This window comes from Pristis pectinata, chromosome 8 (assembly GCF_009764475.1).
Source record: "Pristis pectinata isolate sPriPec2 chromosome 8, sPriPec2.1.pri, whole genome shotgun sequence".
NCBI lineage: Eukaryota > Metazoa > Chordata > Chondrichthyes > Rhinopristiformes > Pristidae > Pristis > Pristis pectinata.
In genome coordinates this window covers 37,844,396-37,870,991 of record NC_067412.1, presented here as the reverse complement: position 1 = coordinate 37,870,991, position 26,596 = coordinate 37,844,396, and the positions used below count along the sequence as shown (strand labels likewise).

At 45.8% G+C, this 26,596-nt stretch overlaps 1 protein-coding gene across 5 annotated transcripts in view; it reads left to right on the top strand.

Annotated features, from left to right (window-relative positions):
* Positions 1 to 26,312, top strand: part of pfas (phosphoribosylformylglycinamidine synthase) — a 41,544-nt gene extending 15,232 nt beyond the window's left edge. For all 5 annotated transcript variants that reach the window (XM_052021570.1, XM_052021573.1, XM_052021572.1 and 2 more), the window contains 18 exons: positions 507 to 580; positions 2,349 to 2,505; positions 2,913 to 2,974; positions 12,035 to 12,196; positions 12,362 to 12,481; positions 14,791 to 14,922; positions 15,054 to 15,284; positions 16,093 to 16,273; positions 18,221 to 18,304; positions 18,792 to 18,947; positions 19,028 to 19,147; positions 19,477 to 19,622; positions 20,140 to 20,350; positions 20,981 to 21,072; positions 22,224 to 22,335; positions 23,066 to 23,218; positions 24,437 to 24,589; positions 25,658 to 26,312. In XM_052021570.1, coding sequence (XP_051877530.1) covers positions 507 to 580; positions 2,349 to 2,505; positions 2,913 to 2,974; positions 12,035 to 12,196; positions 12,362 to 12,481; positions 14,791 to 14,922; positions 15,054 to 15,284; positions 16,093 to 16,273; positions 18,221 to 18,304; positions 18,792 to 18,947; positions 19,028 to 19,147; positions 19,477 to 19,622; positions 20,140 to 20,350; positions 20,981 to 21,072; positions 22,224 to 22,335; positions 23,066 to 23,218; positions 24,437 to 24,589; positions 25,658 to 25,968 — 2,657 coding nt within the window. In that variant the 3' untranslated portion in view covers positions 25,969 to 26,312. The remainder of the gene's footprint in view (positions 1 to 506; positions 581 to 2,348; positions 2,506 to 2,912; positions 2,975 to 12,034; positions 12,197 to 12,361; positions 12,482 to 14,790; positions 14,923 to 15,053; positions 15,285 to 16,092; positions 16,274 to 18,220; positions 18,305 to 18,791; positions 18,948 to 19,027; positions 19,148 to 19,476; positions 19,623 to 20,139; positions 20,351 to 20,980; positions 21,073 to 22,223; positions 22,336 to 23,065; positions 23,219 to 24,436; positions 24,590 to 25,657) is intronic.
* Positions 26,313 to 26,596: the final 284 nt, after the last annotated feature.

Genomic DNA, 26,596 nt, shown 5'->3' with positions numbered 1-26,596 from the left:
TGCCTTTTGGTCGGGGTGGCCAGGTGGGTTGTGCCCATTGAATGTGTCTCTGCAGGGGGTGGGCTTGCAGGATTTCAATTGGGGTTGGTGTGCAATAGATGAGTCATCCACTGGGTGGATGTGGGATGGGAGGGCAGGCATCAGGAGTTGGAGTGGTCTTTATGAATGTAGTTAAGTGAGGCATCAAATGAGGGTGTTTCTGGGACCTGCAGGGTGGCTATGGGTCTGTTGCCCTTATGGATTCAGGTAGGTTGGGCATGTGGTCTAATGGATGTGGGTTGGGAATATCTTTGACTGCACATGTGTGTGTGTGTGGGCTGAGATGCCATTGGGGGTGGACAATGTGTGTTCCAAGTGAGCATGATCCATGTGCTGAGCCTATGCCACGTGGATGTGACCCCAGCCTGAGTTCAGTTGATGACCCTTGCCCTGTGTGACCTGGGGGCCCTCTTTTCAGACTGCAGTGATGTTATTCTGACTCCTGATTTGTATATGTCTGTTTTCAGAGATGGAGGTGGTGAAGATCGGAGGCCCTGTGTATCGAATCGGAGTGGGTGGAGGGGCAGCATCCTCCATTCAGGCAAGACATCTTGTCAATTTGTGTTCTGATACCTTAAATGCATCAGCAAGGGACTGGGCACCAAAGTGTGAGGGAATTTCGGTACCAGCTGCGAGGGCCAGAGGAGGGATGTGGGCTGAGGGGGCAGAGCTGGGCAGGATCTACTGAATGAGGTTGCCCAGTGCCTGTCAGAGTATCAGAGGATAACAAGAAGCTGCCACCTGGTCCACCTGTGAGCTGAAAAAGTTGACTATCATGATACTGCTGGGGAGTTGAGTATTGGGGGTCTCTCTGCTCTTGTGTCTGGAGAAAACTTTTCACACAGTAAGAGTGCAGACACTAGGTTTTCTGAAGTGTTGAGTGATCACCATGTGGCTTAAGATTCCTCCTCCTTTGGTTTATCCTATTCTACTATTTCAACATCTTCACTGTGGGTGAACGCTAGTACTTTGAATGCCACCCTGTGCTCTGACACTGCTAAGTGACCCAGTCCACTCAGCTTTCTAAATGCAGCCTTTCCTTTCTTAACTTCAAATCCTGGTTTATCCTTGCCACTTTCCATAGCTAGGCTAGCTGTAACTGAGTTATACTCACTCCCACTAGGATACTGTTCCACTGCCACCCCTTGCATTCCCTGAAACTGTCCAGAACTGCATCCTCTCTCATTTCACAAATTTGACTTGAACTTATTTTAGGGTAGATAGTCGGTCTTTTCTTCCTCCAAGGTTGAAATGTCAAATACTAGAGGGCGTAGCTTTAAGATGAGAGGGGAGTAAGTTTAAAGGAGATTTGCAAGGCAAGTTATTTTACACAGTGTGAGAGGTGCCTGGAATGTACTGCCAGGAGGAGTGGTGGAAGTAGATGTGATAATGTTTAAGAGGCATTTAGACAGATAAATGAACAGGCAGGGAATAGAGGGATACAGACCAATGTGCAGGCAGATGGGATTAGTTAGATTGGCATCACGGCTGGTACAGATAGGGTGGACTGGAGGGCCTGTTCCTGTGCTGTACTGTGTTCTATTTTAAGAATTGTGTTATTGTACCAATTAATACAAAGATAGTTGAAATCCCCTAATATTATGACATTGTTAACTCTGCTTTTCACATAAATTGGCATTTCTGCTCTTCTGTCTCCTATTGACTGTTTGTCGGCCTAAAGTAAATCAGCTTACTCAGTTCAACCACGTGGCCTCATTGGTCTATCTTTTCTAGCGAATGGTTATTTTGCATGTTTTCTCTCCACTTCATCTGACAGCCTTCATAAACCAGGAACAATGAACTGCCATTCCGAGGTGCCTTGTGGCCATTTTCAGCAACAATCAGGGGTTTGGCCAGGACTGGAGTATGGTTGTTGTGCCTAGAGGGATATGACTGTCAGCAGATTGCAAACATGGATGGAAGTGGGAAGTACCTGTGGTGGAGCACAGCATGGCTGGGGATAGAGCACTATCTGGGTGGTGGTAGGGTGGGGTGTGGATGTGGTTGCATGAAAGGGAACAGTTGATGACCATGGATGAAAGCGGAGAATAGTTTGGGGTGGGGCACGGCTCTGCTGCCAAGAGAGAGCATGAGTATGCATGGTCAGAGAGCAGAGTGCAACCATATTGCTCCCACTAGTGGGGGAGTGTTTGTAATGCCAAGCAGGCTACTGGGGACAGAATGGGAGCATGTGCTGGTAGCATTGGGGTACAGATGAAGCTGTGTGTGTGTTGCAGCAAGATGGGCTGTGTTGGCTTATGAAAACTTCCATTGTTAGTGAATGGGATTTCTGGATTGCCCCACCTCAGGTGCAGGGAGACAACACAGCAGAACTTGATTTTGGAGCAGTGCAGCGAGGCGATGCTGAGATGGAGCAGAAGATGAACAGAGCTCTCCGGGCCTGTGTGGAGAGGCAGCACGGCAACCCTATCTGTAGCATTCACGACCAGGGAGCCGGAGGCAATGGTGAGTGTAGTAACTAGAGGTGCTGCTGGGTGTGAGGTGATTGATAGCAGTAGGAGGACCTGGCAGCCAGTGAACGGTGGGTGGGGGAGGAATGGGATTGGTTACAGGTAATCCAGGCAGGAGACTGGAGCTTTGGGAATGTGATGGGCTGGGGGCATTAGGAAAAGCAGAATTTAAGATAATAGGAAAAGACCTATTGCTGCCATCCACAAATATGACGGATTTGGATCCATTGGGAATGTAGTTAGTAGGAGTGAATGGCAAGGGATTTGATCTGTTGGGAATGTGGTTAATGGGGGTGAATGGGATAGTGATCCTAGTCACCTGTATGTCAATGTGTGCAGTTACTCAGTTAACATTAACAGAACGTGATGTACTCACCTGAATACTCCTGTCTCCATCATTAGGTAATGTTTTGAAAGAGCTGAGCGAACCGGCAGGGGCCAGGATATTCACCAGCAAATTCAAGGTAAGGGGGAAATCATTTGGGGATAGGACATACCTACAATGCATTGTCCATGGCAGAGACTCAATGAAAGGTTTTTTTTTAAAAAAAATGCAAAAATTGTGCTGGCCAAGAGCATGCGATGTAATGGTTTATTATTGTCACGTACTGAGATACAGTGAAAAGCTTTTGTTTTGCATGCCATCCAAACAGATCATGCCATATATAATTACACTGAGGTAATAAAAAGACAATGCAGAAAATAGTGTTGCAGTTACAGTGAAAGTGCAGTGCAGGTAGACAAAAAAGTGCAAGGGTCACAGCAAGGTAGATTAGGAGATCAAGAGTTTAGGAGTTCATCTTTTAACATATGAAAGGTCCGTTCAAGAGTCTGACAGTGGAATAGAAGTAGTCCTTGAGTGTGGTGGTTTGTGCTCTCGGGCCTGACAGGAGAGGGGAGAAGAGAGCGTGACCAGGGTGGGAGGGGCCTTTATTATGTTAGTTGCTTTCTCGTGGCAACAAAGTGTAGGCAGAGTCAATGGGAGGGGAGGTTGGTTTGTGCAATGGACTGGGTTGCATTCACAACTCATTGCAATCTCTTGCAGCCTTGGGCAGAGCAATTGTCATTGTTTGAGATCTGACCTACTACAGTGGTGTCATTGCAAAATTACAAATGGAGCTAGAGTGGAATTTGGCCACAGGCATGAGTATATAGGAAGTGTATTTAAATAGTGATTGGGAAATGCTGATGTACAGTGCGAGCTAGATGTCCTTGTACACAGTCGCTGAAAACAAACATGCCAGTGGTGCAATCAGTTAAGATTATATTGACTGCCTTTGCAAGAAGTTTTGAGCACAAGACAAGGATATCTTGCTACAGTTGAACAGGGCCTTGGTGAGACTACACCTGATGTGTGCAGTTTTGGTCCCCTTGCCCAAGAAAAGATAAAGGTTCGCCATAGAGTCATACAGGATGGAAACAGGCCATTTGGCCCACCACGTCCATGCCAACCTTTTTGCCCATTTACAATAATCTCATTTGTCCGCATTACTTCTGTTTACTTCTATGCCTTGCCTATTCAGTGCCTGGCTAAATGTGTCCCAACTGCTGTGATTGTATTTTATTCCACTACCATACATTCCAAATAGAACTCCTTCCTCTCACCTTAAATCTCTGCCCTCCTATTTTTGATACCCCTGCTGTGGGGAAAAAAGATTCTGACTATCTACCCTATCTAGAACATAGAACGCTACAGCACAGTACAGGCCCTTTGTCCCACAATGTTGTGCTGACATTTTATCCTGTTCTAAGATCTATCTAACCCTTCCCTCCCACATAGACACATGAATGGTAGAAAAATAGGGGGCTATCTAAGTCTCTTAAATGTCCCTAATATATCTGCCCCCACAACCTCTGCAGGCAGTGCATTCCACACACCCACCACTCTTTTTAAAAAAAACTTACCCCTGACATCCCCCTTATACCTTCCTCCAATCACCTTAAAATTATGCCCCCTCGTGTTAGCCATTGTCACACTGGGAAAAAGTCTGACTATCCAGTCAATCTATGCCTCTTATCTTGTACACCTCTATCAAGTCACCTCTCATCCTCCTCCTCTCCAAAGAGAAAAGCCCTAGCTCACTCAACCTATCCTCATAAGACATGCTCTCCAATCCAGGCAAAATCCTGATAAATTTCCTCTGCACCCTCTAAAGCTTCCAAATCCTTTCTATAATGAGATGACCAGAACTGAACACAGTACTCCAAGTGTGGTCTAACCAAAGTTCTATAGAGCTGCAACATCACCTTGCAGCTCTTGAACTCAATACTCCGACTAATGAAGGCCAACACTCCATACGCCTTCTTAACAACCCTATCAACTTGCGTGGCAACCTTGAGGGATCTATGGTCGTGGACCCCAAGGTCCCCCTGTTCCTCCACACTGCTACGAGTCCTGTCATTAACCTTGTATTCTGCCTTCAAATTCGATCTTCCAAAGTGCATCACTTCACACTTATCCAGGTTGAACTCCATCTGCCACTTCTCAGCCCAGGTCTGCATTCTATCAATATCCTGTTGTAATCTACAGCAAATTTCTACACTATCCATACCAGCACCAACCTTTGTATCATCAGCAAACCTACTAACCCACCCTTCCACATCCAAGTCATTTATAAAAATCACAAAGAGCAGGGGTCCCAGAACAGATGCCCGCAGAACACCACTGGTCACTGACCTCCAGGCAGAATACGCTCCATCTACCACCACCCTCTGTCTTCTGTGGGTGAGCCAATTCTGAATCCACACAGCCAAGTTTCCCTGGATCCCATGCCTCCTGACTTTCTGAATAAGCCTTCCATGTGGACCCTTATCAAACACCTTATTAAAATCCATGTACACCACATCCACTGCTCTACTTTCATCAATGTGCTTTGTCACGTTCTCAAAGAATTCAGTCAGGCTCATGAGGCACAACCTGCCCCTCACAAAGCCATGCTGACTGTCCCCAATCAGCCTATGCTTCTCTAAATGCCCATAAATCCTGTCTCTGAGAATCTTCTCCAGAAATTTGCCCCCGCTGAAGACTCACTGGTCTGTAATTCCCAGGGTTATCCCTGCTCCCTTTCTTGAACAAAGGAACAACATTTGCCACCCTCCAATCATCTGTCACTACTGTGGCCAGTGAGGACACAAAGATCATCACCAAAGGCGCAGCAATTTCTTCCCTAGCTTCCCATAATAACCTTGCATATATCCCGTCCAGCACCAGTGACTTATATATCCTAATGTTTTTCCAAAAGTTCCAGCACATCCTCTTTCATCACATAGACATGCCTTAGCACATCAGTCTGTTGTGTGCCATCCTCACAAACATCAAGGTCTATCTCTTTCTGGTGAATACTGAAGCAAAGTATTCACTAAGGACCTCCCCTACCTCTTCTGACTCCAGGCACATGTTTCCTCTTTTATCCCTGATCAGTCCTACCCTCACTAGTCATCTTCTTATTCTTATACATGTAGAACCCCTTGGGGTTTTCCTTGATCCTACTCACCAAGGACTTCTCATGCCCCCTTCTAGCTCTCCTAAGTCCATTCTTAAGCTCCCTCCTGGCTACTTTTCAACTCTCCAGAGTCCTGATCCATGCTTTCTAAACCTCAGGTAAGCTTCTTTCTTCCTCTTGACAAGATATTCTGCATCTCGTGTCAACCACAGTTCCTTCACTCTACCATCCTTACCCTGCCTCAATGGGACAAATTTATCCAGAGCCCCATGCAAGTATTCGTTAAACAACCTCCACATTTCCGCTGTGCACTTCCCCAAGAACGTCTGTTCCCAATTTATGCTCCCGAGTTCCCGCCTAATAGCATCATGATTCCCCTTCCCCCAGTTAAATACTTTCCCATATCGCCTGCTCCTATCCCTCTCCAAGGCTATGGTAAAGGTCAAGGAGTTATGGTCACTATCTCCAAAATGCTCTCCCATCGAGAGATCTGAAACCTGATCAGGCTCATTGCTTAGTACCAGGTCCAGTCTGGCCTCTCTAGTCGGCCTGCCCACATGCTGTATCAGGGATCCTTCCTGTACACACAGAATAAACTCCGTCCCATCTATTCCCTTTACGCTAAGGAGGTGCCAATCAATATTAGGGAAGTTGAACTCACCCATGACAACAACCCTGTTATTTTTGCATCTCTCCAAAATCTGCCTCCCAATCTGCTCCTGAGCATCTCTGCTGCTATTGGGGGGGTCTGTAGAATACTCCAAGAGTGATCGCTCCCTTCCTGTTTCTGACTTCCAACTGCACTGATTCAGTAGACGATTCCTCCAGGACATCCTCCCTTTCTACAGCTGTGACACTGTCTCTGATCAGCAAAGCCACTCCCCACCTCTTACTTACGCCCCTGTCAAAACATCTAAACCCCAGAATATTCAGCAGCCATTCCTGCCCTTGCGACACATTGATTACCCCTTTGATTCCAAAGGGGACTCGCTCTTTTTTGCCCTGATAACTGTTGCTTTTGCTAAACTTGGGCCTATATTCACTTATTTCTGGAAGAATGAGAGGAGATCTCATTGAAATGTATGAGATACTGACAGGGCTCACAGGCTGAATGCAGACAAGGGATCACATTCTCTGGATACAGGCTAAGACCTTTGTGACTGAGGTAAGCAATTGCTTCACTTGGAGAGTGGTGAACCTATGGAATTCTCTACCACAGAAGGTTTAGGAGGCCAAGTCACTGATTAAGGAGAAGATGGATAGATTTCTGGATGCACAAAGAGTTATAGAAGTGTGGGGAGAGAGCAAAAATATGGCATTTAGATTGAGGATCAGCCATGATGGAACAGGCTCGAAGGACTAAATGGCCTACTATTTTTCTATGTTCCTTTGTTTTATAGAATATTGCTTTGTTGTACCATTCCCAATGCATTTCCCTATACTAAACTTCTCTAACTTAAATTTCATTTCTTGAATCTCTGCCTAACAGACAGGACTGCCAATGTTTTCTTGCAGTCCAAACCATTTCCTTGCTGTTGACCATGCAGGAAATTTTTATATCATCTGAAAATGTTTTTGTTATAACCCCTGTATTTAGGTCTAAATTACCATGGGGAATAAGAACTGAATCTTGTGGAACCCCACTGGTAAAGGTCTTCCAGTAACAAAAACACTTTGTCAACCATTATTCTTCACTTCCTACCACTGATCCAATTTGCCAGTTTCTTTTAGCTCCCATGAGCTTTTAATTTTTTTTTGTCCAGTCTGCCATGTGGGACTTCGTCAAGATTTGCTACATCAAGCACCCTGCTTTCATCGACCCTGCTTGTTTCCATCTCAAAAATAAAAATTGATCTAGTCAGTCAGCCAGGACACTCCCTTAACAATCCATGATGCCTGGCACTGATTAACCAGTGCCTTTCTAAATGAAGGTTTATAAAGTCCCTGAGAACTAATTCCACCAACTTGCCTACTGCTGTTTAAACTGTAATTACTTCCACCCCACCACTTTTTTTTTCAAATCCTCTCTCACCACCTCTGTAGCCAGGGAGGTTGAAAGATGGCAGGACATAGAGTTGTCCTCCTTGCTGCCTTTGACATTTTGGGCTACATTTCATCAGGCTTTTGGACTGTGATATGTCTTGGGGTGCATTTGGTGAAATTTCCCTGACAATGATTTCTGTAATTTGGGATGTGACGTGTTTTAGGAATACCATAGAACAATACAGCACAATACAGGCCCTTCGGCCCACCAAGTTGTGCCAACCTTCAAACTACTCCTAAGATTATCTAACCCCTTCCTCCCATATATCCCTCTATTTTAAATTCCTCTATATGCTTATCTAATAATCTCTTGAACTTGACCAACGTATCTGCCTCCACCACCACCCCCAGCAGCGCATTCCATGCACCAACCACTCTCTGGGTGGAAAAACCTCCCTCTGACGTCTCCTTTGAACTTCCCACCCATTAACTTAAAGCCATGCCCTCTTGTATTGAGCATTGGTGCCCTGGGAAAGAGGCGCTGGCTGTCCACTCCACCTATTCCTCTTAATATTTTGTACACCTTTATCATGTCTCCCCTCATCCTCCTCTCCAGTGAGTAAAGCTCCTTTAGTCTCTCCTCATAATCCATACTCTCTAATCCAGGCAGCATCCTGGTAAATCTCCTCTGCACCCTTTCCAGTGCCTCCACATCCTTCCTATAATGAGGTGACCAGAACTGGACACAGTACTCCAAGTGTGGTCTAACCAGAATTTTGTAAAGCTGCATCATCACTTTGTGGCTCTTAACTTGATCTCACGACTTATGAAAGCTAACATCCTATAAGCTTTCTTAACTACCCTATCTACCTGTGAGGCAACTTTCAGTGATCTGTGGATATGAACCCCCAGATCCCCCTGCTCCTCTACACTGTCCAGAATCCTGCCATTTACCTTGTATTCTGCCTTGGAGTTTGTCCTTCCAAAGTGTACTGCCTCACACTTCTCCGGATTGAACTCCATCTGCCACTTGTCAGCCCAGCTCTGCATCCTATCAATATCCCTCTGTAAGCTTCGACAGCCCTCCACACTGTCCACAGCACCACCGATCTTTGTGTCATCTGTAAACTTGCTAACCCACCCTTCCACACCCTCATCTAAGTCATTAATAAATATCACAAAAAGTAGAGGTCCCAGAACCGATCCCTATAGGACACCACTAGTCACAACCCCCCAATCTGAATGTACTCCCTCCACCACAACCCTCTGCTTTTTACAGGAAAACCAATTCTGAATCTACACGGCCAAGCCTCCCTGGATCCCTTGGCCTCTGACCTTCTGAAGAAGCCTACCATGCGGAACCTTGTCAAATGCCTTACTAAAATCCATGTAGACCACATCTACTGCACTACCCTCATCAATCTTCCTGGTCATCTCCTCAAAGAATCCTATCAGGCTTGTGAGGCAAGATCTTCCCTTCACAAGGCCATGCTGGCTGTCCCTAATCAGTTCATGATTCTCTAAATGCTAGTAGATCCTATCTCTAAGAGTCCTTTCCAACAGCTTGCCCACCACAGACGTAAGGCTCACTGGTCTGTAATTCCCTGGACTATCCCTAGTACCTTTTTTGAATAAGGGAACAACATTCGCCACCCTTCAATCCTCCGGTACCATCCCCGTGGACAACGAGGACTCAAAGATCCTAGCCGACGGTTCAGCAATCTCCTCCCTCGCCTCAAGAAGCAGCCTGGGGAATATTCCATCAGACCCTGGGGACTTATCTGTCCTAATATTTTCTAACAGCTCCAACACATCCTCTCTCTTGATATCTACATACTCTAGAACATTATCCTTACCAACATTATCCTCACCAACATTATCCTCAGCGTCATCAAGATGCCTCTCCTTGGTGAATACTGAAGAGAGGTATTCATTGAGAACCTCACCCACTTCACAGCTTACAGGCACATCTTCCCACCTTTGTCTTTAATCAGACCTGCCTTTACTCTAGCCATCCTTCTGCTCTTCACGTACGAGAAAAAAGCCTTGGGATTCTCCTTAACCCTACTCACCAAAGCCTTTTCATGTCCCCCTCTTGCTTTCCTCAGCCCCTTCTTAAGTTCCCTCCTTGCTACTCTATATTCCTCACAAGCCCTGTCTGATCCTTGCTGCTTACACCTTATGTATGCTGCCTCCTTCTTCCTAACTAGTTGTTCCACCTCCCCTATCACCCATGGTTCCTTCACCCTGCCATTTCCTTTTCTGCCTCACCAGACAAATTTACCCCTAACATCCTGCAAGAGATCCCTGAACATCGACCACATCTCCACAGTACATTTCCCCTCAAAAATGTCACCCCAATTTACACTCTCAAGTTCTCGCCTTATGGCCCCATAATTCGCCTTTCCCCAATTAAATATCTTCCCGTCCTCTTTGCTCCTATCCCCGTCCATGACAATGCTAAAGGTTAAGGAGCAGTGGTCGCTGTCCCCAGATGCTCACCCACCGATAGATCTGTCACCCGACCCGGTTCATTACCTAAAACTAGATCTAATATGGCATTCCCTCTAGTCGGCCTGTCAACGTACTGTGACAGGAATCTGTCCTGTACACACTTAACAAACTCCGCCCTGTCTAAACACTTGGCACTAAGCAGGTGCCAATCAATATTTGGGAAGTTGAAGTCTCCCACTATAATAACCCTGGTATTTTTGCATCTTTCCAAAATCTGCCTCCCAATCTGCTCCTCAGTATCCCTACTGCTACCAGGGGGCCTATAGAATACTCCCAGTAGAGTAACTGCTCCTTTCTTGTTCCTAACTTCCACCCATATTGACTCTAGAGAGGATCCTTCTACACTACCCTTTCTGCCGTTGTAATAGTGTTCCTGACCAGTATCGCCACCCCTCCTCCTCTTCCTCCCCCGCCCCCCCCCCATCCCTTTTAAAACACTGAAAACCAGGAATATTCAATATCCATTCCTGCCCTGATGTCAGCCATGTCTCTCTGATAGCCGCAATATTGTAGTCCCATGTACTTATCCAAGCTCTCAGTTCATCGCCCTTATTCCTGATGCTGCTTGCATTTAAGTAAATGCACTTTAGCCCATCTGCCTTACTACTTTTATAGCCTGTACTCTGCTTCTCCTTCCTCAAAACCTCTCCACCCGTCAGATCTGACTTTTCCCCATCCCCTTCTTCCTCTGACCTACTCTTCCGGTTCCCATCCCCCTCGCAAACTAGTTTAAATCCTCCCGAGCCACCCTAGCACAACTGGCTGCAAGGATATTGGCCCCCCCTCGGGTTCGGGTGTAACCCGTCCTCTCTGTACAGGTCCCACCTTCCCCTGAAGAGATCCCAATGATCCAAAAATCTAAAACCCTCCTTCCTGCACCAACTTCTCAGCCACTCATTTATTTGCCATCTCCTCCTATTCTTATCTTCACTATCATGTGGCACTGGCAGCAATCCCGAGATTGCTACCCTTGAGGTCCTGTTCTTCAGCTTTCTGCCTAGCTCCCTAAACTCACTTTTCAGGACCTCATGTCCCTTCCTACCTATGTCATTGTTACCAACATGAACCATGACTTCTGGCTGTTCTTCCTCCCTCTCAAGAATCCTGTGGACCTGATCAGAGACATCCTGGACCCTGGCACCTGGGAGGCAACATACCATCCAGGATTCATGCTCACTGCCATAGAACCTCCTATCTGTTTCCCTGACTATCAAGTCCCCTATCACTACTGCCTTCCTCTTCTCCCTTCCCTTCTGAGCAGCAGGACCAGTCCCAGTGCCAGAGACCTGGCTACTGGTACTAGGCCCCTGCAGGTCGTTTCCCTCCCCAGCACCCCCCCCCCCCCCCCCCCCCCCCCACCCCCAACAGCTTCCAAAGTGGAAAACCTGTTATTGAGGGGAACAGCCTCCCCTCAATAGTATGTTTGCTATTTATCCCCAAGACCATGTTTTCTGATTTCTTCAGCAGAGGGTTAGTGACTTATCTCAGTGTGTTTGTGGGTTCATTTCCAATCGTTTTACCCTTGATTTGTGGTAGGTGTTGATGTGTGTCAGGATTCTGCACACCTTTTCGTTGTCATTCCAGGTGGGTGATCCAACTCTGAGTGTGCTGGAGCTGTGGGGAGCTGAGTATCAGGAATCCAATGCTCTCCTCTTGCATTCAAAGGACTCTGAGTTTCTGTGTGCTGTCTGCGATAGAGAGAAATGCCCTGTTGATTTTGTTGGTAAAATAACTGGAGATGGAAAGGTAAGTAAATTAGCTGAACTTTTAGCTGCATGCAGTCTATACTGGGATTATGTTGTTGGGTTCTGTTCGGTGCAATGGAGTCTCTGGCCAGATTCGTGACATGTTCTGGAGTCTAGGCTATTGACAGGAGAATCTCATACAAGTAACAATGATTTTTTTCCCCAGATAGTGTTGGTTGATGATCGGGATATTTCAAAGAAATCAGAGTTCCCCAATTGTGAGCTGCCCGCTGTTTGTCCTGTGGATCTGAAGCTGGAGTGGGTACTGGGAAAAATGCCTCAGAAGGTGAGGAATATAACTTTTGCAGTGAGTGGCAGCCTTGAACTGAAAGCGAATGTTCACATCCAACAGAGATTTTTGTTTAAAGGAGAGAGACAACAATGCTCATCATCCCCTTCTACAAATTTTGTCTTGTGTGAGACAAGTTCAAAACATGCAAGTTGATCATGTTGCGTGAACTGATGTTAATAATTTCCTTGTCATATTTTTCCTGAGCAAAGCCTCTGACTGTATCTGCATTCATGATAACTTTACTCAACTGCTCCTCCCTCGGCTCCTGGGCTAACTTGCTTTCTTTCTCAATTCAGATGAAGGGTGTCAGATGTGAAACATCAACTGTTTCTCTTCCACACATGCATCTTGGCCAGAGCTTTTCCAGCATTATCTGTTCTTTTTTCCCTATTTTCTACTCTCCGTAAACACGAGCATCCAATCCTGTTCCTGTATCATAACTTTCATCATCCCGTTCATCCGTCACTCTATATTCAATGACATGCAGTAGCTTCAATTCTGACCATGCCATGATTTTAAAATTCCAATCCTTGTTTTTGTATACTTTTCTAATAATCTGCATTGCCTTCAAAAGTATCAGCATTCCTCCCATTCTTCTGGTTGCATACATATCCCCAATGTTAACTTCAATTGAAGCACATCAATTTACCCTGGAACTCTTGGGGAGAAACAGTGGCATAACATGCAAAATCAAGTTTATCCCATATTCCTCACTAATATACATATACCCTGCATCACTCAGTGTAATATATTGATAGAGATTGTACACATCACTGAAACTGTAATAGACCTGCACCCCTCATTAAAAGATGCATATAGACTACCTAATTATAATCACTATGTACACTGCAGCCGTCACTGTAAATTTAATGATCTGTGCGCTCCTCATTGTACACTGCTGTATCCTTCACTCTCCATTCCAATATACTGATACCCTTCATAGTCTACTATAAGACTATTGAACAGTTCCCAAGTACCCATGGACTCTTAACCTCACAGTCTACCTCGTTGTGGCTTTGCACCTTATTGTCTGCCTTCACTGCACTTTCTCTGTAAATATAACACTTTATTCTGCATTCTGTTATTGTTTTCCATTGTAGCACCTCAAAGCACTGTTGTAATGAAATGATCTATCTGGATGGCATGCAAAACATTTTTTAAACTGTGCGTCAGTACATGTGACAATAATAAACCAATTTACATTGATATACCCTATGTGCCTCTCTTTAACTCATATACTCTGCCCTCCCCACTCTAATGCACTGATGTATATCATGCCTAACACTGAATTCCAATGTAGCAGGAAGTCTATGTTGAAACACAATACATATTGTTGATCTCATGGTAACACAGATGTAAACCACCTATACAATCTTAGAGTTGATATTCGAAGAAAAGAAGTCCACTGGCTTTTTACCAGTTTCTGGTACAGCAATCCTGTCTATCCCTTACTTTATCCACATTGTCCTGTAAATATTTGCTCTCACCTTTCCAGTTTTGTTTATGTGGACTCCCTCTCCCCCACCGCCCCCTAAATTCCTGTACACCCATTAGAAATGTGCAGTGTAAGTGATATCTATGTCCACTGCTTTCTGCGCTTTATTCTTCTTTATTACTATATACCAATACCATTGCCCTACAAATTTATTTTCAACCCTCCCCAACCATACTTCTGGAAAGTGCTCATTCTTCAGTGCAATGCATTGACATATGCTGTGCACATATCTGTAACACAAACACCCCGGCACTCTTCACTGTAATGCATTGACATATTGAGCACATCTTACAGTAACTTAGTGTGCACTCTGTATGCATTGATATAAACAGTACACATAAGGGTGATCCTAAAAAATACAACTCTCACTGTGGCACACTGATCTGGGCTGCACACCAAATGCCCCTCACTGTAATATCTGATATACCACATAAAGCTTATTGACATTAATGTTCCCCACATCTCGCTTAACTCTAACATACCTTGTACTGATAAACCCCATGAATCTCACAGCCTGAAACATACCCTGTAAACTTCACTATAATACTGATACATACTATTGCACCTCAATACTGATGTACACTGCACTCTTAACTCTTACCCACCCCTCATTATAAGACACTGATGTGCTTTGCATGCATTCATATGCACCTCTTGTGGTAGCTGCTGGAAGAAACCTCACCCCCAATAGAAAAGTTGATGGATTCCATGCCCGTCACTGCAACTCTTCCTGATTTGGGTTACAAGTGTTATGTTATTTTTTCCGATTTCCTGCATCTTCCTTAACTCCTGGATATCTGTTTTGCAGGAGTTCATTTTGAATCGGAGGAAGCCCAGTCTTCAACCTCTGTCTCTTCCTGTGAACCTGAGTGTGAGGGAAGCCCTGACCCGTGTACTGCGACTGCCCTCGGTGGCCAGCAAGAGATACCTGACCAATAAGGTGAGGAGGAGGAGACCCAAGGAGAGAGAACTAAACACTAACAAGGAGTTTAGGTCAGATGCTCAACCAATATGGGACAAGGGTATGTGGCTAAGAGAGCATTTGGTGAAGTACACTCTGCCATCCTACAGGTGGATCGTTCAGTGACGGGTCTGGTAGCCCAGCAGCAGTGTGTGGGACCTCTCCACACTCCTCTCGCCGACGTGGCCGTCATCGCCCTCTCTTACTTTGATACCGTGGGAGCTGCCACAGCAATTGGAGAGCAGCCCATCAAAGGTCTGATCGATCCTGGAGCCGGAGCCCGAATGGCTGTTGGGGAGGCTCTGACCAATCTGGTGTTCGCCCGTGTGACTGACCTCAAGGCAAGTGATGACTCTGGGTTTGTCCGCAGCTTGTAGACTCCCTCCGCACCCACTGCTCACTAGTTGATAGAACATAGAACAGTACAGCAACGGAACAGGCCCTTCGGCCCATGGTGTCTGTGCCAAATGAAACTAAACTTCTTCTGCCTGCATGTGATCCAGATCACTCCATTCCTTGCATATTCATGTGTCTATCTAGAAGCCTCTTAAATGCCACTATCAAGTCTGCTTCCCACCACCACCCCTGTCAACCGTTCCAGGCACCTACCACTCTCTGTGTAAAAAGAAAACCTTGCCCTGCATATTTCCCATGAACTTTTCCCCCTCTTGCCTTAAATTCATGCCCTCTAGTATTTGATATTTCTGCCCTGGGAGAAAGATTCCGACTGTCTACCCTATCTATGCCTCTCATAATCTTGTAAACTTCTAGGAGGTCACCCCTCAGCCTCCGACGCTCCAGAGAATACAACCCAAGTTTGTCCAACCTCTCCTCATGGCTCATACGCTCTAATCCAGGCAGCATCCTGGCTAACCTCTTCTGTACTCTCTCCAAAGACTCCACATCCTTTCTGTAATGAGGCAACCAGAATCACACACAATACTCTGTGCGGCCTAACCAAAGTACCTTAAGGCTGTAACGTGTTAGTGAACCTTCCTCACCCACTGCTTTCAATCCCACCCCACCCTTTACAGACCAGCTCGCCCCTCACCAGTTGCTGATCCGTCTCTCCAGTCTGTGCCAGCCTGCTGCCTGTTCCCTGATGACATGTTTTCCAACATCCTTCAATGTGTGTTCTCTCTTTGGTAGGACGTTAAGTGTAGCGGCAACTGGATGTGGCCGGCTAAGTTGCCAGGGGAGGGTGCGGCTCTGTACGATGCCTGTGAGGCCATGTGCCATGCAATGGCCGAGCTTGGAATTGCGGTGGATGGTGGGAAGGATTCTCTGAGTATGGCTGCTCGTGTGGGTCAGGATACTGTGAAGGCCCCAGGTAAGGAGTGAGGGTGTGCTGTGGCACAGAGGCTGTACAATGCCAGGTGCCTAGCAAAGTCATCTATTTGGTCCATTAGGCCTGCAAGGAACAATCCCATTACCCTATAGAAGTTACTATCAGATTATAGAAATTTTTATTACTCAGAAGATTATTCAGCCCATCATATTCCTGTTCATTAAAAAAGAGCTTCCCAGTCTAATCCCACCTCCCAACACTGGGTCCATTGCCCTCAAGGTCACAGCTCTTCACATCCAAGTCCTGTTTAAATGTAAGAGGGTTCCTGCATTCACCTTTCTGGACAGCGAGTTCCAGACCATCTACAACCAGATACATTTTTTTTCAACAGCAACCTGGCAGGTGTATGGTCACCATTAGTGATATTAGCATTTTGTTCCAGATTCTTTTCAGTGAACAGTTTCAAATTTCCCTGCTGCTGTGTTAGAATTTGAACTTGTCTCTGGATCATTAATCCAGTAGACTGGATTCTGTGCCACCTTTATTTGCCTTTTAATAATTCAGCTGTGGCCTAACTTTCTTTCCTTTTTGTACACTTTTGTCTTTGTTCTTAACTCTTGAGATCCTGAATATATTTCCAACAACATGGTCCTGCAACCTTTGCTGATCTGTGAATGTACGTCCCCAAGTCTCTACTCCTCTATCCACTGCAAAAGTGTACCATTTGGTTCATATTCCAAGTCATTCTTCTGACTGAAATTTACCGCTTCATGTTTCTGTGCATAACAATTCACTCTTGTGTACAAGATTTCACCAGTCTGTGCTCCTGATGTATGTGAAGAACCTATGAACTGGAACCAGGTGGTGCACATACAGCCTTTCCTGTCATCAGCTGATTCCTGAACCTTGATTTTTGACTCAGTCCAACCTCGTCTTGTATTCCTTGACAGAAGAGACCAAAGTCTAACGTTGTCTCTCTCTACACCCCACTGGCATAGAGTATTCCAAAAGGCCAAATCTTACAGTTTCTCCTCATCCCTTTCCAGTCTTCTCGCTGTTCCTAATGTTTCCTGTTATCTGCAAACTTTGAAACATACACACAAATGAAGGTTTGTGAATATAAGTGGGACAAGTGCAGTATTCTTAAGACTGGTTCCTGGAGAACAACGAGACAGGTGTCGCTTGTGACCTGAACCGTGCTGTTTCTACTGGGAGAACAACTCCCACCTGTTTGTAACTTGAGAGAGCACAGGGCCTCTCCCAGTGTTAAGTGGCTTAGCTGCTCCTGCGGAATACTGGTGAAGCACTGCCTGTTGGCTATCAAAGCTGCTGTTTAAATTGTCTAAGATTTCAAAATCACTTGGGAGCTTTTATTATGTAAAAATCTTCTTAAATAATAATATGTGTGCCACTTACAAAACACATTGCAGTTATTGGCCCAGGCCACTCTAGCAGCACCTCCCAACCTGTGACATCCATCACTAAGTAGGATAAAGCCAGTAAATGGATAGGAGCACCACCGCCTGCAGGTTCCCCTCCAAGTTGCACACTGTCCTAGTTTGGAAATGTATCACTGATCCTTCATCGCTGCTGGTTCTAAATCCTAGATGTCCCTGCCCAACAGCTTAGTGGAGCACCTTTGCCAGGAACACTGCAGTGGTTCAAGAAGGCAGCTCATCATCTCCTTCAGGCCAATTCGGGATGAGCAATAAATGTTAGCCTTCCAGTGCAAAAAAAGAATTAAAACACACGATTAAGGCAACTCAAAAAGCTGAACTTTCTCCCATTGATTCTTTCCTCCTTTTGTTTTATGGCCTGCTGTACTGTGTGCCAGCATGACCTGGGGTGGGTTCAGTGAATGGATTTCTGCATGTGGGAGATGGGCGATCTGCGGAAGTTCATGCTGTGCTGGTGGATTCCCACAGCAGCCAAACACCAGCAGAGCTGCCAGTTCACCTGAATGATGCAAGTTTCTCTTCTGATTCTCAGGCTCTCTTGTGGTCTCTGTTTATGCTACATGTCCTGACATCACCAGCACTGTGACTCCCAACTTGAAAAACCCTCAAGAGCAAGGTATGGTTTCAGTCACTGATTAAGAGCAGAGTTTGCAAGGTTCAAGCATGCGTATAGATCAGAAGGGAGTACACCTTGTTTGATTCAATTGGCAGGTGGATTGTTGGAATGTGAGTACTGGGGCAGGAGGGCATGGTAGCGTAGCGGTTAGCACGACACTATTACAGTGCCAGCAATCGGGGTTCGATTCCCATCTCTGTCTCTAAGGAGTTTGTACGTTCTCCCGTGTCTGTGTGGGTTTCCTCCGGATGCTCCGGTCTCCTCCCACATTCCAAAGACGTACGGGTAGGTTAACTTGGGTTTAAAATGGGCAGCATGGACTCGTTGGGCCGGAAGGACCTGTTACCACGCTGTAAATAAAACTTTAAAAAAAAATGTAATGTTGTCGCTGTCTATGTTTGGGTCCATGACCGTGCCAGGTCCCATGTGTGGAGGGGTACCGTTGTGTTGGGTTGCTGTGGTCTAACACTGCTCTGTCCCTGTTTAGGGGTGCTGCTCTATGTCCCAGTCACACCTGGTCAGTACCGAATGGGAGGAACTGCTTTGGCTCAATGCTACTCTCAGATTGGCAACTGCTGCCCAGACCTGGACAGTCCACACCATCTCAAGTCCTGTTTCACTGTCACTCAGCAGCTGCTGGATGGTGAGTCTAAGACTCCAGGACACCTTCCTGCTTCCTCTGCGAATCCGTTGTTTCACACTCTTCCTCTTTCCTCGCCCCAGAACGAGTGCTGAGTGCTGGCCACGACGTCAGTGATGGGGGACTGCTCACGTGCCTGCTCGAAATGGCCATCGGGGGGAACTGTGGGATCGAGGTCAGCATTGAAAATAACGAGGCCAGTGGTGAGTGATGGCAAAATCTCAACATCTTGTCTGTCCACAACAACGCCCTTGCCCTGGTCCAATCTCCCTGCCACATTATAGTCTTCCTCCCACCACCAGCTCATGGCAGCCCGTACCTAGCTTGTATCGGTCCCTTCTCACAGCCTCTGTCTTTTCCTCCTCTGATTCTGATTGCCCACCCACCTGACCGTGTATGAACCATCTTCCCACACTTCAATGGTCTCTATGACCTTTCGACACACTCTCCCCAGCCATACTCTGCCCCACATCTCCCAAACTCTCTCTGGCCAACCACTCCCAGCTGACACAGATTACTTTTGCCTCCCCAGTACTGGAGCTGTTATTTTCTGAGGAGCTGGGTTTGGTGTTGGAGGTTTCCGAAGTGGCTGCCAATGAGGTGAGCTCTCGGTACAGAGCAGCGGGCCTTCAGTGCCAGAGAATTGGCTCAACCACTGGAGAGGGTTCCCAGAGCATGGTGAGTGACCCAGTGCTCAATGAATAGTGGAGTAATTGGGTGGGTGTGTTTATCAGGGACCCCTGGGTGCCTCTGTTGCACCATGAGGGTGCCTTGGTCGTTGGGTACCCTGGGCCAGGGTGAGGGATGGGATTGCCAGGAATCCCTGGAGTTGGGAGATTACTAAAGCTATCTGGGACCCAGAGTATGGTGACTGACCCTCTTTATGTTTGCACTCCTTGTTTGACACAATGATAAAGCTAGTGCTGATTCTGTACAATGCAGTGGATGAATTAAACTCCCACTTGTCGGAGTTTAAATCTGTAACTGGTGCAGGTCGTTATCTGCAGTCTCTGGTCATGTTGAGATTATCAGATTCTCTCAGATCACCCTCTCCACAGCTCAATCCCACATAGTTTCCTGGTTGAGTCATAGACTCTGCCTGCCTGTTAGCGATTCCTCACTTCTGTGGCCCTGGGTTGATGCAGCAGATTCCACTCCATTTGCTTCCGTGATTTATCCAGATTTTCTTTCCCAGGTGACGGTGCGAGTGAATGGAGAGGAGGTACTCTCGGAGCGGATGGCCACTCTCCGCTCCTGGTGGGAAGAGACCAGTTTCCAACTGGAGAGACTGCAAGCCAATCGGGCTTGTGTGGAGGAAGAGGAGAGTGGCATGGAGCATCGCACGGTTCCCCGATACACCCTGAGCTTCCAACCAAGTGCCAGCCCTAGAACATCGGCTGGGTTAGGTAAATATGTGACATTGTCCTCTTGAACCACTGCCACTTGTCACATCCATGGGCTGCTGGGCATATTGACGTAGAGAACAAAAGAAATGAGAGCAGGAGTAGGGTCATTTAGTGTTTCACTCCTGCTTTGCCATTCATCAATGTCATAGCTGATCTACTTTAACACCATTTTCCTGTGTTATTCCTATATTCCGTGATTCCCTTAATAGCCAGAATGAACTAGTTACTGATTCTCCACAGATTCACTGCCCTCAGCGTGAAGACATTTCTCATCTCTTCACTGTCCTGCCTCTTATTCTGAGGCAGTGACTGCTGGTTCTAGGCTCTCAGCCAGGTTAACTGCATCCAGCCCTCTCTAAGTTTTCAGAGTTTCAATGAGATCTTCTTTCTCTCTACCCACCCCACCCTACCCCCATTCTCCTAAACTCAAGAAAATGAGCCTAGTCATGGCAAACCTGCCATCTTTGGAATCAGTCTAGTGAAACTGCACTCCAAAACAAATGTATCCTTTTCTAGGCAGGGAGACCAAAATTGTGCACAATACTCCAAGTGTAGTCTGGCCATGGCTATATATACTTGCAGTAAAATGTCTAATTCCTGTGCTCAAATCTTGTTGTGCTATTTTTGCAGGTGCGTCAGAGCCACGAGTGGCTGTGGTCCGGGAGGAGGGCAGCAACGGTGACCGGGAAATGGTGGCATCACTTGTCATGGCTGGATTCCAGGTAAAACCTACAGCCCTGATAGGGGCTATTCAGCCCATAGTGTCCATGCCAGACAGATTAGATTAATCCTTGCCCACTTCCCTCTTTATCCATTGTCCTGTAGGTTACAGTTCTGCAGTTGCTGTTTCAGGCTTGTCTCTATTATTTCAGGCAGTGTTCCAGGCCTTCAGACTAAGTGATTTTTTTTGTCATCTCCAACTTGATCCTTTTATCAATTAACTTAAACGTATGCGTCCTGCTTAAATGCTAAAGAAGGTATATTTAGTCCAAGTATGGTCTTGGACTCTCATGATTTTTGTATTCAGTTAAAACACTTGTACTTAAGCCATTTTCCTGCATTATCCCCATATTCTATGATTCCCTATAATAGCCAGAAACCTATGAATCTGTTCTGAAAAAACTCAATGACTGAGCCTCCACTAAGATTCACTACCCTCAGTGTGAAGAAATATCTTCTCAATGGCCTACCTCTTATTCTGAAACGATGACCCCTGGTTCTAGACTCCTCAGCCAGGTTTAACATCCTCCCTGCATCCAGCCCTGTCAGAATTTTGAGTTTCAATAATGTCTCATTCTCCAAACTCTAGAAAATAACGCCACCCTTGGCAGCCTACCTTCAGAACTTTAATTCCCCATCCTTGGCTGGGAACTTGTGGAACTCCTCTACATCGTCTTGTGTGTATCACATCTTTCTTGCAGTGCGTGACCAGAAATATACAGTACGCAGTAGCTGTGACTCAAGTCAAGTTGAATTGATTGTCATTTGTCTAAGTACGGTGAGGTACAGGTGCAATGAAAAACTTGCAGCAGCATCACAGGCACGTAGGTTCAGACAACACAGAAAACATAAATTCTACATAACTTAAGCAAGAACTGGTGCTTTATACTGTTTCAGCACTACCTCCCTGTTCATGTATTCTATGAATAACTTTATCATCTTATTTACCTGTTCCACTATCTTCAGGCATTTGTTGATAGGTACACCCAAATCTCTCAGTGCCTCAATACCTCAAAGTTACCTCAAACTTCTCTGGATTAAGTTTTATTTTCCAGTTTTGTACCCTTCAGGCAAGTCCATTAATATCTTTCAGTAGCCTGGAAGTTGTTCACTATGAATTGCCTGGGTAAGGTGATGTCCTTCACTTCTGCAGGTTTGGGATGTGACTATGACGGATATCTGTGCAGGACTGACTCTGGATTCATTCCGTGGGGTGGTGTTTGTCGGAGGGTTCAGTTATGCTGATGTTTTGGGCTCAGCAAAAGGTAAAAATGGGTTTTAAATCCCTCCATTGAAACTTCCTTTGGTTTCCTTTGTTCAAAAGAACGTAACCCCACTGTATGTGGTATTTCCAGGAGTAGACAGGTATTTATAAAATGATAGGGATGAAAGAACAGGAAGATTAAATGAATACTGACTGGCAGTAGAGGGACAGGGATTTTAACGGAGTGGGAATAAAATAGAATTTCTAACTGGGAGTGGGGAAACATGACTATTTCATGAACGTTAACTGGGAATAGAGGATCAGAAATGTTCAATGGGCACTAATAGGGGAATATTTAATGAACTGGGAATGAAAGAACAGTATTGAATGAGTTGGGAATGGAGGGACAGGAATGTTTAGTGGACAATGAAGGGGAATAGCCAGGAATATTTAATGAGCACAGAATGGAGGGGCAGTGAAAATACAATAACAGGAATAGTTAATTAAAACTGATAATAGAGCAACTTTAACACTTAATAGACAATAAGGGTTGCTCCACAATTACTTAATGAGCAATGGTAATAGAGGGGCAGGAAAAGGAGGCATCAGAATATCCAATAAATATTAAAAACAGGAACAGGAATATTTATTGAAAACTGGGAATATATAACAAGACTGTGTCATCCAGAGTGCGGCATGGGTGTTTGCACATCGTATTGTTGTTCTCTGCATTTCCCAGGTCTGCTGTGTTGTGTTGACATTGCACAATTGGTCTATTTCTTGTCCTGTAGGTTGGGCTGCAACGGTGCGGTTCAATCCCAGGGCACGTGCCGAGTTTCACAGATTCCGTTCCCGACCTGACACCTTCAGCTTGGGTGTGTGTAATGGATGCCAGCTGATGGCACTGCTCGGCTGGGTGGCTTCTGAGACAGAGCTATTAGAAGGTGAGGGCACCTTGCGTCGTGGTTCTTTTACTTGCATTGTATTAAATAAGTAACACAAAGCCCCACTGGTGATAGGCATTCAGCCCATTTACTTCACCTCCATGTTTATGCACCACATGATCCTTTCCCTGTCCTTTTTCAGCAAATTCAATCAGCATTATCCTTGTGCTGCTTCCCCTTTTAATACACCTAATCTATTGGCTTCCCTGTTCTAGTAAATTGTAGATTCTTGTCTCTGCCGTTGAAAAGCTTTCTAATGATTTTAGAAGAGCTGTGTTGCTGGCCTTGTTTGTATATTGAGTGGATATACTGTTTCTCTGTCTACTCCTTTGAAATCTGTCATGATTTTATAGACCCCTGTTAGGTTACCCCCTCAAGCCTTTAACTGTTGAGAGCAGAGCCCCAGCTTTGATAGACAGACCCATATTTTACTGGTGACGACCAGCAGTTTTGCACTGAATTGTTGGAATTGCTCCTTATAAATGCCGATTGTTGGAATTGCTCCTTATAAATGCCAGCAAGTTTCAGATTCCTACAGAAAAGCAGAAGTCCCAGACTGCTGCCTGTTTCCTGGCTGGAGTCACCATGGAAACCTGGATCCTGTGCTTCCCCAGTTAAGGGACTGCTCTCAGAATCCGTGCACAGGGAAGACCCTGAGCCTAAGGTTTTTAATGGAAATTGTGGGGGTGTGGGAAAGAAGAGAGGCAATTGCCAATATCAAAATTATTTTGCTATGGCTAATGCTTTAAGTTTTGGTTTTATTTACTATTTTTGATTTTTTTTTTGTTTATTCCATTATATGGAGTATATAATAATTCCCGATAGTTTGTACCTGTTTCTTAGAGGTGTGCAGCAGCATGTATGTTTAAAAAAAAACCTTGACAGCTGGTAAAGCTGGGGTGGTGTTGTGCTGACTGTCGATGGCTATTTCAGGAGTTTCATGGGCGTGGCTTGATTTGACCAGTCCACATCATGCCAGCCCTCCTGTTTGATATGTTCAGTTTAAGCATCACTGGTGAGACCCTTTTTCCAATCCAAGTCTCAAATACAAATTGTTATGTTTGTTTTATTTCTTATCAGGACCCTGTAGACTTTGCTGTCACCTAGTGATTTCGTGCTAGCTCTGAGTTGGGGGGGGTGGATAGGGGGTTCAGAAGTGAGTGTGTTTGAACCCATGGCTTTGTTGGAGATGTTCTGACTCTTGCCCATCTGTTTCAGGTGATGGATCACAACAGGGTGTCCTGCTGACACACAATCGTTCTCGCCGCTTCGAGTCGCGCTTCGTTACAGTGACCATCTTGGAGAGCAGTTCACTTATGCTGAAGGGGATGGCAGGTTCAACCCTCGGGATCTGGGTAGCCCATGGAGAGGGTGAGTTGGCCTTTACTTGCAGGGTGAGTTTGATAGACACTGGGGTGGTTAGATAAAAAAAACATTGATTTACATCAGGTGTGACTCTGGATCAGTGGGCTGTGATTCTGGGTCCACAAAATCCAGAATGGGATGGTGCCTTGAGATCTGTGTACTCGGATCAGATGCAGGAACTGTCATATTCTCCAGACTCTTGCTTTTCTCCAAAGTGGTCACTTTGTTGCCTGGATAAGATGGGCCAAGTAATCTCCTTTCCTTCCACAAGATTCCATCATTCTATGATCCAATAGCTGATTGTCTAAGCTTGCTCTGTGGAAATTGTTTTTGCCTATTTATTTGACTACATTTAACAAGAACTTCATTGGCTCTAACATTTTTCTGCGTCCCCTGAAAGAATTGTGAAAGCTGCCACATAAACATCCGTGCAGAGATTACAAGGCTATAACTATAGACTTTCACTTACCTCTTGGACTCTGCCCAGTATCTGTCAGTGCAGTGCATTGCTTGTGTATCTTTTTGACCCTTGTCCTTTTGTCTGAATGATATGTTCAACTGTACAGTTATCTGCCTCTGTCTCTCGTCCTGTGTAGGGATGGGATGTCCAACAGCGCAGAAAGTGTCTGTGTATCCCTCTGACCTTGGTCCAGTGTAGTGATGGTACATACGATATTTCCTTGTGTATCTCCGTCTGACCCCTTTCTACATCAGTACCAGGTGTCCTCGCTTCTCCCTTGCAATATTTGCACATCTTTTTATTGCAGAGAGTGGTTGTGATTTGGAACTTCCTGCCTGGAAAGGTGGTGAAAGCACAAGGGAACTGGATAGGAACTTGATGGAAACTTCCAAGCCAGTACGAGGGAATGGGATTGACAGCATTGCTTCATTTGGAGCTAGTATAGACTCAGTAGGGCGAAGAATCATTACAACACAGAAGGTTATGTGTCTGCTTAGAATGGTGGGGAAGAGTGATGCGGCGGTTTAATCATGGTCCAGGCAGGGACTAGAGTTGAGGGTGGGGCTGTACCAACCCAAATGGAGCGGTCACATCCTGTCCCATTTACTTTGCAGGTTACATGCAGTTTGAGTCGGAAAAAGTGCTGCGGATGGTTACTGAGAATGGCCTGGCTCCGATCCGATACTGTGATGACTCAGGTGTTCCAACAGAATGTTATCCCCAGAATCCCAACGGCTCACCGCTTGGAATTGCAGCACTGTGCTCGGCTGATGGCCGGCACCTTGCCATGATGCCTCACCCAGAGCGCTGCACCTTGCTGTGGCAGTGGGCCTGGATGCCGGCTGAGTGGCGACAGTCACTCACCGCGTCGCCATGGCTACGCATGTTCCAGAATGCATGCAACTGGTGTTTGCAGAGTCTCTGATGGGTGGTGTGGCTCGAACTGTAAGTTCTGGGTATCGATACTGACCCAGGTTCGCCCATCTCATCTGTGCCTGGCTCAGGGCAGCCACCATCCCCTTTCAAGTACTGAGTCCTAGCACTCGTCTCTATCCACTGTCCCCTCCCCGTGCCCTGTCCACGTCCAACACCCAGGGAAGGGGGTGGGTTGCACGGAGAGGAGAGACCTTAATTTTGATATTGTTTGGGCCCTTTGCATTTCACATCCATGGTTTCTGTAAAATATTTCAGTGAAAATAAAGACAGGATACAATGGTAACTAACGTTATCTCCTCCTCTCTTTGATGCATTTAGTCTCAGCACGGTGAAAGTTCCCCACACAGGTACAGCATGAGTTTGACGCAGAGATAAGTTCCCTCTGCATTTTATTTTCCCCATCTAACATATTTATGGTGAGTATAGGATGTCTGGATACTATTCAAAGCTCTCTGTACCTTCCCATTAAACATCTCCAGGGGCAGGTAAGAGTGTACAACAAGAGAGAGATATGGGTTTCAGATTCTGACTCTTCTGAATAGAACTGTAGGTTTGTGGTAAATCCTGGCTGCTTAGAAATATAAAGACCTGAATTACTGGAGAGGCTCTTTGGTCCT